Consider the following 14,912-nt stretch of genomic DNA (forward strand, 5'->3'; position numbering starts at 1 on the left):
GCAGAATTTCTTTTATACAGTGCCATACTATATTCATAATAAAGACAAATATTTGTTTGGTAGCTATGCTAATAATGTCCACACCTACCTTTCAGGTGTGGGACTCATGGCCTGTTTCGTCCTATCTGTCATTAGGGTCTCAAAGGCCTCCAGCAGATAGGTGACAGCCTCCTTTACTCTCGCCCCCGGACCCTCCTTCTTCAGGGCTAGCGCAAGACCGAGGTAAAACCTGGATAATGTGGTAAACAGTAGGTAAGCGCAAGACCTACGTAAACATAGACAATGAAATAAAATTGAAAGTATTATTGCTTGACCAGATTAAACCTATACAATATTTAATGAAATCAAATTGAATTTTTACAATGGATTATTGTGTGACCACAAAAACCTGGCTGATATAAAATGAAGTGTGTTCAAATGACTTTCAGCTTGGCTTTTTAACAACTGTGTCATCATCATTACTAGCCTTGAGAGCTGATGATTCACGTTCCAATTTAGACTGGTTTCGAGTCGCTTGACTGCCTCATCATATTTCCCCTGAACAACAAGCATCCGTCCCACATGGAAGTTAAATAGGGCCTTAGCTTCGTCACAGGTCAGGGCGTCCATGTATTTCAGGAATGCCTGACCCAGGGGCGACTCTTCATCACCTGCTTTCTGGGCGGCTGCACCCTCCTTTAAATGACAATCATTTACTATATGAATATACTATAAATGTTATGAAAAAGTTAACATGAGCCAAATAACAAAGAAAATTGTATAATACTCTTTCAAGATATATATATGTTCACCAATTCATCCTTCCGGAGAAGAATTCCAACTGGAGATTTATTCAGAGTTCCATCCTGTTCAAGATAATTTCAACTCAAGATTTGTTCACCATTCCATCATCCTCAGGGAAAACTCTTACTCGAGATACATTTACCGTCCCATCCCCGTAAAGGATAATTTTACCTTAAGACTTATATCCTCTTGTTGCTAATTTACAAGCACAATAGTGATCAATTTATTTTTACATTTTTTATCCGTAAAAGAATTTTTTTTTAGCACATTTCTTTGTGTTCCATCTGATATAAACAGAATGTACAGAAGTCTCTAATTTTCATAAACATTTTGACATTAAGCGAATTTAGATATTTTATCCATATTAAGGTTAAATAAGTCTCAAACTGAAGCAAACTAAACATTTCAGTTCTCGTTACCTGTGTGGCTTGTTTGGATTTCCACTGGAACAGCTCCATAACATGGTCGGCCTTCGCTGACTGCCCGGCCTGTATAAGCCCGTGGTACTCCATGTCGATAGCCTTCAACTGCAGGGGGAGGGGCGCGGTCGCCTCCACCCCGTGAAGTTTACAGATTGCTGCACACTCCTCGTCCTTGGAGCTCTCTGCAGCTTGAAGATTTAGGGATGGCATATCATCATGGCTCTGAAATTTTAATATACATTCAGTCAAACCCTGTTGGCTCCAACTCGTTTGGCTCGAAGTAATTGTTGGCTTGGACTAGATGTAAAGGACCATTTTCTTAATACTTTAGGTAAAATATCCCGCTTGCCTCGATTTTTCTGAGACTCGAAGAATTTTCATTGCCGGTTGGTCCCTGTGAGTTCAAGGCAAACGGAGTTGGACTGTATGTAATTTGGTATTTTTTCGAAATAAAAAGAATTTCTCTCAGAGTTTCTTTAATTTGCCTATTAAACTGTTTTGTTGTTTTATTTCCTAGTCTAAAATAATGATATTGTAATATTCATGAAAAGCCTAGAAAATATTTCCAATTCAAAAACATTTTGGTCTTAGCTATGTTAGGGCTATACCATTTAAACATATAAACCCTGAGCTTTAGGCAATTTTAAATTATACAACCACACTACAGAAGCAAATTTACCCTTTCGGGGTCCAACTTAGCAAAAAAACAACACCCACCCATATACTGTGAAAATAACTGCTTTCCGCTCTTAGGTTATATGTTTTACTGGAAAAGCCCTAAATTGTTAAGAACGTGAGTGCTGTCAATCTAAATTTCATGAAAATACATCTAGTGGTAACAAACATCAAACTCAATGTGTTTGCAATAAGAACTAGAGCTGTCACAGGAGTGACGAATACCCCCAAATGCCGCCTGGACACAGGAATGGCAAACCATTCCTATGAAAAGAGGCCATAACTCCAAGGTTACTGCACATTGCATCTTCTTTTATCATGCATGTATTGTTTGTCCGGAAACCGTTTTTCTATTTTCGTAACAGTGCACAAAAACCTTTACTCCACTGGCCCCATTTTCAATCACAAGCATTGTCTTCACAGAGGCTGCCTATACAGCAAGTTTCATCACAATATCTCATGCCCAATTAAAGTTATGAAGCAGAAACCATTTTTCTATTTTTAGTAACAGTGACCTTGACCTTGGCCCCACCAGCCCCAATATCGAACTTGACCTGTATCTTCTGATGTTACACCTGTGTACCAAAAAATGTTCAAATCTGTCAAGCCTTTCATGAGTTATCGTCCGCAAACCATTTTTCTATTTTTAGTAACAGTGACCTTGACCCCACCAGCCCCAATATCGAACTTGATCTGTATCTTCTGATGTTACACCTGTGTACCAAAAATTGTTCAAATCCGTTTAGCCTTTCATGAGTTATCGTCCAGAAACCGTTTTTCTTTTTTTAGTAACAGTGACCTTGACCTTGGCCCCACCAGCCCCAATATCTAACTTGACCTGTATCTTCTGATGTTACACCTGTGTACCAAAAAATGTTCCAATCTGTCAAGCCTTTCATGAGTTATCGTCCGGAAACCATTTTTCTATTTTTAGTAACAGTGATCTTGACCCACAAGCCCCAATATCGAACTTGATCTGTATCTTCTGATGTTACACCTGTGTACCAAAAATTGTTCAAATCCGTTTAGCCTTTCATGAGTTATCATCCAGAAACCGTTTTTCTTTTTTTAGTAACAGTGACCTTGGCCCCACCAGCCCCAATATCGAACTTGACCTGTATCTTCTGATGTTACACCTGTGTACCAAATTTTTTTCAAATCTGTCAAGCCTTTCATGTGTTATCGTCCGGAAACCGTTTTTCTATTTTTAGTAACAGTGACCTTGACCTTGGCCCCACCGGCCCCAATATCGAACTTGACCTGTATCTTCTGATGTTACACCTGTGTACCAATATTTTTTCAAATCTGTCAAGCCTTTCATGAGTTATCGTCCGGACACCGTTTTTCTATTTTTAGTAACAGTGACCTTGACCTTGGCCCCACCAGCCCCAATATCGAACTTGACCTGTATCTTCTGATGTTACACCTGTGTACCAAAAAAAATTCAAATCTGTCAAGCCTTTCATGAGTTATCGTCCGGAAACCGTTTTTCTATTTTTAGTAACAGTGACCTTGACCTTGGCCCCACCAGCCTCAATATCGAACTTAACCTGTATCTTCTGATGTTACACCTGTGTACCAATTTTTTTTCAAATCTGTCAAGCCTTTCATGAGTTATCGTCCGGAAACCGTTTTTCTATTTTTAGTAACAGTGACCTTGACCTTGGCCCCACCAGCCCCAATATCAAACTTGACCTGTATCTTCTGATGTTACACCTGTGTACCAAAAATTTTTCAAATCTGTCAAGCCTTTCATGAGTTATCGTCCGGAAACCATGAAAACCGACAGACCGACCGACCGACCGACCGACAGACAGACCGACCGACCGACCGACAAGCTCACTCCTATATACCCCCTCAAACTTCGTTTGTGGGGGTATAATTAAAAAGCTTCAGTGATAAAAAAAAGACCTTTCGCTTCATAAACTTCATACATATAGCTAAATAATTAACCTCTTTTTTAAGCCCAAACATATCTTCAATGTAATAGTTTTCCTCCAGTAGCATTCCAAGCTGTAGATGAAGGGTTGGGTCCTTGGGCTTGATTTTGAGGGCAGAGGCGTAGCAGTAAGTGGCTTGCTGGAGGTAGTCGGTGGGTGATTCCCCATCAGGCCATGAGCGGTTCTGATCTAAAATGATTTAAAGTGAATCTTAATACTTGTAGTGTAACCATATGATAAGTGTTTCTACAATTAAACACAATTCATCAAGAGCACTTGCCTCACATGACTCTAATCTTGTAGAGGACCATTGTTGTTTCAGCATAAAATTATACAATAATTTACTGAGTGCGTACCATACATGTGTAAGTTATGTTTTATGAGTGGCACAGCCATCTGTGAAATATACTCTTTTGGTTTTTACTCTATTAATAACATTGAAATGTTACACTGAAAAAAAAATATATATATCTTTAATGAAAGCCTGATTTTTTTAAATTAATTAAGTTGCACTTTATTTAAAAAAAATGTGCCAAACTGTATGCAAGCTGATGTTTGATTTTAAACAGCAGAAAGGTCCAAAATTCAATACAGTAAAGACCATTTATTAATCTGGCCCCAATTTCTCGAAACTTCTTAAGTCTCTTAAAACAGGAATAAGCTAAACTATTTTTGTCTTTCAATATTTTGTGTTTTATGTTCTCCTTTAAATGTTTTAATAACTAAGATAGGAATTATCGTTACGATTATCACAATAAACCATTTTTCAAAGTTCAATTTAAGTATGTATTTTGGCTTATTTAAATAAGCAACTTAAGCCTGTAAAGCTTAAGAAGTTTCGAAAAATTGGGGCCTGAAGAGCCAAATTTGGCCTAAAGTAGACTTTGAAAAAAGAAGCCTGAAGCCTAGCTCTATAGATTGGAAGCAAGCTTTTTTTATGGAAACTTTATGGAAAACAGTGCGCCCTTTACACAGTAAAGTATGCTATATAAAATTTATTTTTTCACTGTTTGATACAGTGAAATATCATTTTTATTTCACTGATAAATCTCTATATCACATGGAAAAGCATTAAAACTGCACTTTCACAGATTGAACGCTTTGACAGCTTTTTTATTTTTTGTCTATGAACGAGCCAATATTTGCGAAAATCCATGGAAAACAGTTAAATAAGACTGCTGACCAATAATTAGATCTCAGATTTTTATATTAAAGTTCAAAAATTGATGTTTATCCATTCTACAATCTGATTTTTTGTCAGCAATCTTATATTATTGATTTGCAGATATTTCCGTAAAAATTTGCTCTTTCCAAGACAAAATGAAAAAAGTTGTTAAAAATGGTAAATCTGTGGGAGTGCAGCTTTAAATGGTTATTAGCTTCAACCATTATTATAGATTTTGCAGGCAACAACATCTAGGACATGCTATACCATCTGTTTTTTTCTCTTTAAATTGGCTTACTTGGTTTAGGCAGGGCTGCAAAATAATTCTTCAGCTCCTCTTTTGCATCGGAGATGAGTTTGTCTGCGCTGGTTTCCCCAAATACCTGCTGTAGATTCTTCTCCCACTTTCGTTGCTGAAATAGAATAAGAACATCCAGCACCTACACCTCTTTATTCTGTAAATAAAGATCCAGTGAATTGGTTATAGTATATAACATTAAATTTCATTGAAATTTAGGGTAATATGACATTACGTAACCTTATTGTGGGATGGCCGTAAACAACTGTGTTAAGTATTACATCAATTTAATAATAAAAGGTTATAGAAGTAATTAATGAAAACCCCAACTAGCCCTAAAACTTTATTCCACACAATGTGCCCTAAAACTTTCACCGAAGTTCCTAAGTCAATCAGGGGCCATAATTTGTATTAAGAATGAAATGGTTTTATGACCTATTAAATTGTAAGATGGTATTCAATACTTTTGCGAGTATTAAAGCTGCACTCTCACAGACACACCATTTTTATAACTTTTTTTTTGTCATGGAAAGAGCAAATTTTTGCATAAATATCCGCAAACCAATGATAAAAGATTGCTGACAAAAGATTATATCACATATTTTCATTCGAAAAATTAATGCTTTATGGCTTAAACCGTTACTAACAGCTCCTTTAGCTATACTCATAGTATAAATAAGGAATTTATTATTCATGAGACAAGAATTTACATATTGGAGAAGCTAAGAACACAACAAAGGTATTTGCTAAGTGTAGTGGTCTCTGATATGCTCTGCATGATCTGATAAGCTCTGCCTACAAGCTAGTACTAAGAAGTCAGAAATAGCATTCACCCATTATATTCATGTAATTCAAGTAGCAAAGTTAATTGTTGTTAAACTGTTGTACAGAATAAACCTATTATACAAATATCGTTTCAGGTCTGACTTACGGTCTGTTACTTTATATTCTTATTATACATACCTGTTTTTTCACCAAATTTTTTGCCTGCGTCCTATCTATGCTAGCGTCCTATACATAGTATAATACGGTAACACAGAACATAACACTAAGTACAATAATTAAAATAATGCTGCTTTTTTGCATTTGAGTCAAAAGAATAGGTTCTTCAAAGTGAATCTTACCTCTACTTTGTGTTTTACAGGAGCATTCACATCCTTGAACTTGTCTTTAGCATCCTGCAAAAACAAAACCAATTACTGACTGTGTAACATTATGTTAAAAACATGAAAATTTAACCTCTAACGAATTTTTAATTCCTTAAATTTAATGAAAACTTACAAAACGGAAGTATACACAGAATTAAATTGACAACATATTCTTTATAAATGAAATTATAACTGACATGATAAGGTTATTTCATCACATCATCAAAAATAATGACAAGGTCTTACCTCAACTTTTGGAGGCACATTGCATTTGGCAACCTGAGCACCAATCTCACTTAAGGGACAAATTTCCGAGGCACCTGGTGTAAAATGAAAGAAAAAAATACCGGTAACCACAAAAAATCTAATATAGAATATAACCCTGCAGAAATGCTCTTCATTTTGCAACAGTTTTAAATGCACAGAATGATCTTTTTTGCAGAATATTTTCCATTTGTTTCATTTAACCACTGTTAACATGTAGTTTCTATACAGAACATGCACACATTGAATGAAGTGGGTCTGGGATATTGTAATGATGCCATCCAAATCATTAATATTCAAAACATTAAAGAAACAGCCTTAAGTATAAAATCAATGTGCTTTGGCATGTTTTGACAACGCTATGTTGGTGATCTGTGCATCTTAAAACAGAAATACATTTTCTTCACCCTCCCTGAATATTTTGGTATAGTGTGCTTCAAAACTATTTATTGTAAACTGCAAGCTTTTTTAGTGAAATAGTGTATAAATGTGTCCTAAATCATCTTGCATTTTGAAACTAAAGGTGCCATTATTTTTATTTTCATTTGTCATTAAAGAGCTGTAGTGTCCTTTTAACACAGTAACCTACCTCCATATGTTAGTGGAATACAAGCTGTAGTGTCCTTTTAACACAGTAACCTACCTCAATATGTTAGTGGAATACAAGCTGTAGTGCCCCTTTAACACAGTAACCTACCTCCATATGTTAGTGGAATACAAGCTGTAGTGTCCCATTAACACAGTAACCTACCTCCATATGCTAGTGGAATACAAGCTGTAGTGTCCCTTTAACACAGTAACCTACCTCCATATGTTAGTGGAATACAAGCTGTAGTGTCCCATTAACACAGTAACCTACCTCCATATGCTAGTGGAATACAAGCTGTAGTGTCCCTTTAACACAGTAACCTACCGTGTCCCATTAACACAGTAACCTACCTCCATATGCTAGTGGAATACTAGCTGTAGTGTCCCTTTAACACAGTAACCTACCTCCATATGTTAGTGGAATACAAGCTGTAGTGTCCCATTAACACAGTAACCTACCTCCATATGTTAGTGGAATACAAGCTGTAGTGTCCCATTAACACAGTAACCTACCTCCATATGTTAGTGGAATACAAGCTGTAGTGTCCCATTAACACAGTAACCTACCTCCATATGCTAGTGGAATACTAGCTGTAGTGTCCCATTAACACAGTAACCTACCTCCATATGTTAGTGGAATACAAGCTGTAGTGTCCCATTAACACAGTAACCTACCTCCATATGTTAGTGGAATACAAGCTGTAGTGTCCCATTAACACAGTAACCTACCTCCATATGCTAGTGGATTACAAGCTGTAGTGTCCCATTAACACAGTAACCTACCTCCATATGCTAGTGGAATACTAGCTGTAGTGTCCCATTAACACAGTAACCTACCTCCATATGCTAGTGGAATACTAGCTGTAGTGTCCCATTAACACAGTAACCTACCTCCATATGCTAGTGGAATACAAGCTGTAGTGTCCCATTAACACAGTAACCTACCTCCATATGCTAGTGGAATACAAGCTGTAGTGTCCCATTAACACAGTAACCTACCTCCATATGCTAGTGGAATACTAGCTGTAGTGTCCCATTAACACAGTAACCTACCTCCATATGTTAGTGGAATACAAGCTGTAGTGTCCCCTTAACACAGAAACCTACCTCCATATGCTAGTGGAATACAAGCTGTAGTGTCCCATTAACACAGTAACCTACCTCCATATGTTAGTGGAATACTAGCTTTAGTGTCCCATTAACACAGTAACCTACCTCCATAAGTTAGTGGAATACAAGCTGTAGTGTCCCATTAACACAGTAACCTACCTCCATATGTTAGTGGAATACAAGCTGTAGTGTCCCATTAACACAGTAACCTACCTCCATATGCTAGTGGAATACTAGCTGTAGTGTCCCATTAACACAGTAACCTACCTCCATATGTTAGTGGAATACAAGCTGTAGTGGCCCATTAACACAGTAACCTACCTCCATATGTTAGTGGAATACAAGCTGTTGTGTCCCATTAACACAGTAACCTACCTCCATATGCTAGTGGAATACAAGCTGTAGTGTCCCATTAACACAGTAACCTACTTCCATATGCTAGTGGAATACAAGCTGTAGTGTCCCTTTAACACAGTAACCTACCTCCATATGCTAGTGGAATACAAGCTGTAGTGTCCCTTTAACACAGTAACCTACCTCCATATGCTAGTGGAATACAAGCTGTAGTGTCCCATTAACACAGTAACCTACCTCCATATGCTAGTGGAATACAAGCTGTAGTGTCCCATTAACACAGTAACCTACCTCCATATGCTAGTGGAATACTAGCTGTAGTGTCCCATTAACACAGTAACCTACCTCCATATGTTAGTGGAATACAAGCTGTAGTGTCCCTTTAACACAGTAACCTACCTCCATATGTTAGTGGAATACAAGCTGTAGTGTCCCTTTAACACAGTAACCTACCTCCATATGTTAGTGGAATACAAGCTGTAGTGTCCCATTAACACAGTAACCTACCTCCATATGTTAGTGGAATACAAGCTGTAGTGTCCCTTTAACACAGTAACCTACCTCCATATGTTAGTGGAATACAAGCCGTAGCTCCACTCATCTTCTTATCCAGTTCAACATCTTCTATCCTCCAATCAGATTCCAAAGGCATGTCATTAATTGGATCAAATTTTGAGGTCTTTGTAAGCTCATCTATTATTGGTGCAGAGAAAGTGTGCTTTGGATCACTGTTTCGAATTGTGATTGGTTGATAGAGGGTGCTGAGGGAAATGGGGTCTTCAAACTGCATTGCAAGGGCTGGATCAGTGATTTTGACATGTCTTGGTAGCTGCTTCCTTGTGACACACAGGTTGTATTTCTAAAAACAAGTGATGATTGCACATTAATATAAAACCAAGTTTAAGTCTCAAATTCATAACAATTCCCTTTTTTAAAGCTGCACTCTCACATATGGAACGTTTTGACAACTTTTTTTTATTTTTTGTCTTGGATTTATTATTATTATAGAAACCTACCACCATATGTTAGTGGAATAAAAGCTGTAGTGTTCCTTTAATACAGTAACCTACCTCCATATCTTAGTGGAATACAAGCTGTAGTGTCCCATTAACACAGTAACCTACCTCCATATGTTAGTGGAATACAAGCTGTAGTGTCCCATTAACACAGTAACCTACCTCCATATGCTAGTGGAATACTAGCTGTAGTGTCCCATTAACACAGTAACCTACCTCCATATGTTAGTCGAATACTAGCTGTAGTGTCCCATTAACACAGTAACCTACCTCCATATGTTAGTCGAATACTAGCTGTAGTGTCCCTTTAACACAGTAACCTACCTCCATATGTTAGTCGAATACTAGCTGTAGTGTTCCTTTAACACAATAATTTTTGCGAAAATCCATGGATTCAAAAATTGATGTTTTATGCATTTTTCTTTAATGATTAGTAACGGTTTAAGCCATAAAACATAAATTTTCGAACAATAATATGAATAATAATCTGCTATCGTTTCTTATGTCAGCAATCTTTTATCATTGGTTTACAGATATTTATGCAAAAATTTGCTCTTTCCAAGATGAAAAATAAAATAGTTCTAAAAATGGTATATCTGTGATAGTGCAGCTTAAAGGTAGTAGAAATAGCGCTTTGAAATCTGGGAAAAAAAACAAAACAACAAATGCCACAAGTGTAAGCAACTTCATACTAGTAACATAAAGTTATCATCATGAATGGCGTGTTTGTAGAATACTTCATCTAAAACTTATGATCCTCTAAAACCCGTCCAGTTAAGAGACTTTCAAGAAAGACTTATTTGAAGATTTGATAGAACAACTACTGTAGAAACCAAACAACACTGCCATGAGGACAAAGACGGTGAGATGGTGATGTGGTATAATATATAGGTGTCCTGTTTTCAGCCAACAGGTCATGAGCTTGACCACAACCTGGGACAAATTCAACGCTAAAAATGAACACCTGAAAGTATTGATTTCTAATAACGAAATGGACCAAAGTGTGATTGATAACATATCATTTTATATTTTTCTTCACAATCAACCTAAAATATGGTATATATTTGTTAACAATACAAAGAAAGAGGATATATGATAATCATATTCAAGCTTTTATAACATTACAATTTAAAGCATTTTTGACTGTCTAAGTTTAAGTCAGCAATACCTGTTTTTTGGATCCATCCTCGGATGTGACCTCAATCTCTATGTTTGTACTTCCCACATTAAGGCTAGATGGAGAACCAGGCTTGTCCCCACCCACTGTCACAGCATTCTTTGGGTCGGGAGCCGTTGGTGTGACCAGTAGCTTACTTGTGTTGCAGGCAAGCAAACCTGGCAGTACGACACCACGACTATAATATTTATAACTAAAGTTGTCGTTGGACAGCCTACTCGACTATGCCGCTTTGTCTTAGAAATGAATACAATAACAATACAATATGTGCCTCTCGATCAAAAGCAATAAAAAAAAGTTAAATTAAAAAGTCAACAAAACAACGCGGCAATGCAACGAAACCAGGTTTTCAATGATTGACAGAAGAACTTCAGCCTTCATTGTGAGATTCAGTTTCAACTGCTTTTTCTATTTTTAGAGTGAACTTGTCCTTGACCTTAGGGGCCACACATGCAATCCCATGAAAGTCCTCCATAACCTCTTCCTAAATATCAAGTTTGGTCACAATATGTCAACCCTTTAAACTAAAGTTATTCAGTACCAAACGGTTATCTATTTTTAGTAACAGTGACCTTTACCCTAAGGGCACCAAATGCAATCCCATAAAAGGTCTCCATAACTCTTCCTGTATACCAAGTTTGGTCGCAATATGTCAACCCCAACTTAAGTTAGTTAGTACCAATTGTTTTTCTATTTTTAGTTACAGCGACCTTGACCCAAGAGGCCCCAAATGCAATCCTATGAAACGGTCTCCATAAAAAAGTCAAAGTTTTAGGGCACATAAGGGGCTATAATTTCTATTTAGGATAAAATGGAGTTCTTTAACCTTTTTGTATCATGGTTCTGAACAACTTTGTGAAGTATTAAGTAAATTGAAAGAAGGGTTTTAAATAAGTCATAAGTGGAAATGCCAACCTGCTCTTAAACTTTAACCGGACCCCGGGGGGAGTAGTAAAGCCTCCTTATTCTTCAAATAGTCAAGCTAAAGATGTGTGTAATTCCCACATTATGCAAGAATACCCCAGTAATAAAACTGCATTTTCAATTCATAATAAATTAATATTCAATAAGCACTTAGCAAGTTGGCATAAAAATTAAGAGCAAATGAATTACATTTTATGTACAAACTGTATATAAACAAATGCATAACATCAAATGCCTAAACATTAATAATACACTATCAACCACGCAAAAAACCACGTTGCCTTTGCAGAAGAGATTGTGTCAATGCGGTAAATCATGGGGATATATTTCACGGCCAATGGGATAGTACTTGTATCAATGCGTTCATCTTCTGCTACCGTTTGACTTCTGGAAGACATGCTCGTGTCATATTGCCGAATGCGGCTTATCCCGACATGCAGTTATTTTAACAGGTACTGGGGGTACAAAAGGAAGATTGTATACTGTACTGTGCTCTCAGAATGGTTTTCACCGGATCGTTAGGGTAAACAATCTCACCCCCCCTCACTTGATAATTAGGTTGTTGGAATATTGAGTCTTTTTAAATGCATTTTTGGAAATGAGTTAATTGATATTAAGACATGCATGCAAAAGACATTTCACGCCTTTAAGAAGAGTTTGCACCTGCAGAGGTTATTGTACATGTTTGTTGAGACCAAAAACAATCCATTAACTCCCAGGTTTTTATAAGTGTCAAAACTACTAAAACCAAATTGAATTTAGTTTTCATTTAAAAAGTTATCATTGTGCAAAGTGTTTGTTTTGATGGATTTGATATGAAGTTACTACATGTATTTAAAAATTTGTGACTGGGGACAAGGATGCGTTCAATGTTCACATTGTTAAGGGCCTTCTTGCCTTGTTTTCGTGATGAAATTCCACTAAACTTCACTAGCTTATTTTTACCACCATTAATAAATATCACATTTATAATTATACCTTATATTGTAACCAATATATATATATTATGAATTCACTTTTACACAAGTTGAACGAGGGCATATGAAGTACGAATAAGGTGACAATATGAAAATTTTACAGTTGCAAAGCATATTTTTCAGGGATCAAACTATGTTTTTGAGTACAAACCAAGCAATTTGTAGATTACTGGTCGAGTTCGTATGAGTTTTATAAAACTGACTAGAATTATTTTTATAGGATGGGAACAAAAAAGTAGAAAATTGGAAACAGCTTCCATTAACTAATTACTGTTAATTATTACTTCACAATGCCGCATATATAGTGTTGACTCTTAACGGGGAGTGGGGGGGATGCAGGGCAAACGATAGAAATGAATGTCGTATGCGATATGCTTATATCCAGGGGTATAGTCAGGTAAAAAATAAAATAAACCCACCGCAGTAAGGAAAAAACGCAGCAATTGGCAAAATCTGCAAATAATGCATACTTGGTAGTGTAGATGTACTGAATGAATCAATTTAAATGGAAAACCTCTAAAATCAACTTACAGCTATATTCGTACACATCAGGTGAAAACTCAGGAGTAATAATTCCAGCATCCACTTTGAGATTAGATAGGGTGGCATCGCTTGCAGAGAGGCGTTTAACTTTGATGATATATGTTTTTGTGGTCTTTCCATCATCAGCACAAACTTCAATCTTAATGTCTGTGACTGCACCTTCCTTTACTGGAACTTTCTTTGATCCACCACTGCCCTAGAATTTAAAGCTATTTCTATGATATTTTATTAAATAAGTTGTGTCTCGTTATCACCATCGACAAAAAATATCAGTTATTCTTGTATCATTACTACTGTTTGCAAATAAACGTAAGAAAATGGACTAGTCAATCAGTTAAACAAAGCACAATCACAATGCCAATTTGCACGGTCAAATTGCAGGTACCTCCAAAGCAGTTTCCAATAGTTATTTTTGGCACTTCAAAGAGCAGTTCTGGTGAATGTAATTGTAAGCTATCATTAAATTGGTCAGTGGAAGTGAAAACAGTGAAAGTTGGACATGTATCATTTAATGGAAACTTTAAAGTGTATGGGCCTAGGCCACCTAAATGGCCGTCAATGAGTCTGTTGACGATTTTTGTTTACTATGGCAGACTCCTGACGTCCATCATCCCAGCAAAAAGTAGCGAATGGTCCTTGCGCAGAGAATCCTCGTGGCCACAATTTTGAAATTACCTCCGTTATAAGTTCAAATTTCTATGAAAATATCATTGCATAATATATATTTATTTATGTCATTATGCAAAAAAAACATGTTCAAATATCATTAAACACTTTCATGTGTCGATTGTCAAGTATCCTGATATCTGTAAATTAGTGACAGACAGGTTGTGTACATGTATAACGGTATTCGTGACCAAGAATATATTTATGAGAAAATAACAACTCTAATGACAAATTAAATCCAGTTTAGATTACTGTCGGGTATATATTGAACAACTTTGTCGTTATTATTCAACATCGATGCACAATATTACTTTAAATTCCTTCGCCCAGTGTTAAATGGTAGAGAGTTGTAGCTTTACAGGGATACATAAGAAATGTCAAAATAATAATAAAAAAGTATCCCTGATCGCTCATTATTGTAGCTATGTATGGGCCCTAAATGAATTTGTATAGCACCCTGGTACAGTGCACGGCAGAAAGTTGAATAATAAATAATGCAACAAAAAAAGAAAATGTTCTTACAGAAATAGTATAGGATGCGCCACTATCTCTTGTGAGCAAGTCAAGTGTAACTTCTGCAACACTGCTTTGAACAGTTGCGCTGTATTCCAGCACATCCTGCTTAAAAGCAGGTGCAATTTTACCAGGTTTTATTCCAAGCTTTTCAAGGTTGCAGTCGTCCATCTTGAAACTTAGGACGCTTTACTGCTGAACTACACTTGTTTGTTTTGATCGAACATTACAATTATTTGGTCTTATAGATAAAGCATTAGCTCTCAATAATTTATATTAACATTTTTGTTGTATTAAGGGATGTGTTCGCCAAAATAATGGATATTTTACTAAAATTTCAAAGCCGGAA

The 14,912-nt window shown here is 36.5% G+C and overlaps 1 protein-coding gene across 1 annotated transcript in view; it reads right to left on the reverse strand.

Annotated features, from left to right (window-relative positions):
* The window catches only part of LOC128208997 (uncharacterized), a 32,509-nt gene extending 17,646 nt beyond the window's left edge, over positions 1 to 14,863 (reverse strand). The window contains exons 1-11 of the mRNA XM_052912783.1: positions 14,573 to 14,863; positions 13,373 to 13,580; positions 10,932 to 11,098; positions 9,309 to 9,606; positions 6,678 to 6,751; positions 6,408 to 6,461; positions 5,284 to 5,398; positions 3,834 to 4,009; positions 1,203 to 1,427; positions 467 to 675; positions 89 to 229 (exon numbers count right to left, since the gene is read on the reverse strand). Coding sequence (XP_052768743.1) covers positions 89 to 229; positions 467 to 675; positions 1,203 to 1,427; positions 3,834 to 4,009; positions 5,284 to 5,398; positions 6,408 to 6,461; positions 6,678 to 6,751; positions 9,309 to 9,606; positions 10,932 to 11,098; positions 13,373 to 13,580; positions 14,573 to 14,734 — 1,829 coding nt within the window. The 5' untranslated portion in view covers positions 14,735 to 14,863. The remainder of the gene's footprint in view (positions 1 to 88; positions 230 to 466; positions 676 to 1,202; positions 1,428 to 3,833; positions 4,010 to 5,283; positions 5,399 to 6,407; positions 6,462 to 6,677; positions 6,752 to 9,308; positions 9,607 to 10,931; positions 11,099 to 13,372; positions 13,581 to 14,572) is intronic.
* Positions 14,864 to 14,912: the final 49 nt, after the last annotated feature.

The sequence above is a fragment of the Mya arenaria genome, chromosome 11 (assembly GCF_026914265.1).
Source record: "Mya arenaria isolate MELC-2E11 chromosome 11, ASM2691426v1".
Taxonomy (NCBI): Eukaryota; Metazoa; Mollusca; class Bivalvia; order Myida; family Myidae; genus Mya; species Mya arenaria.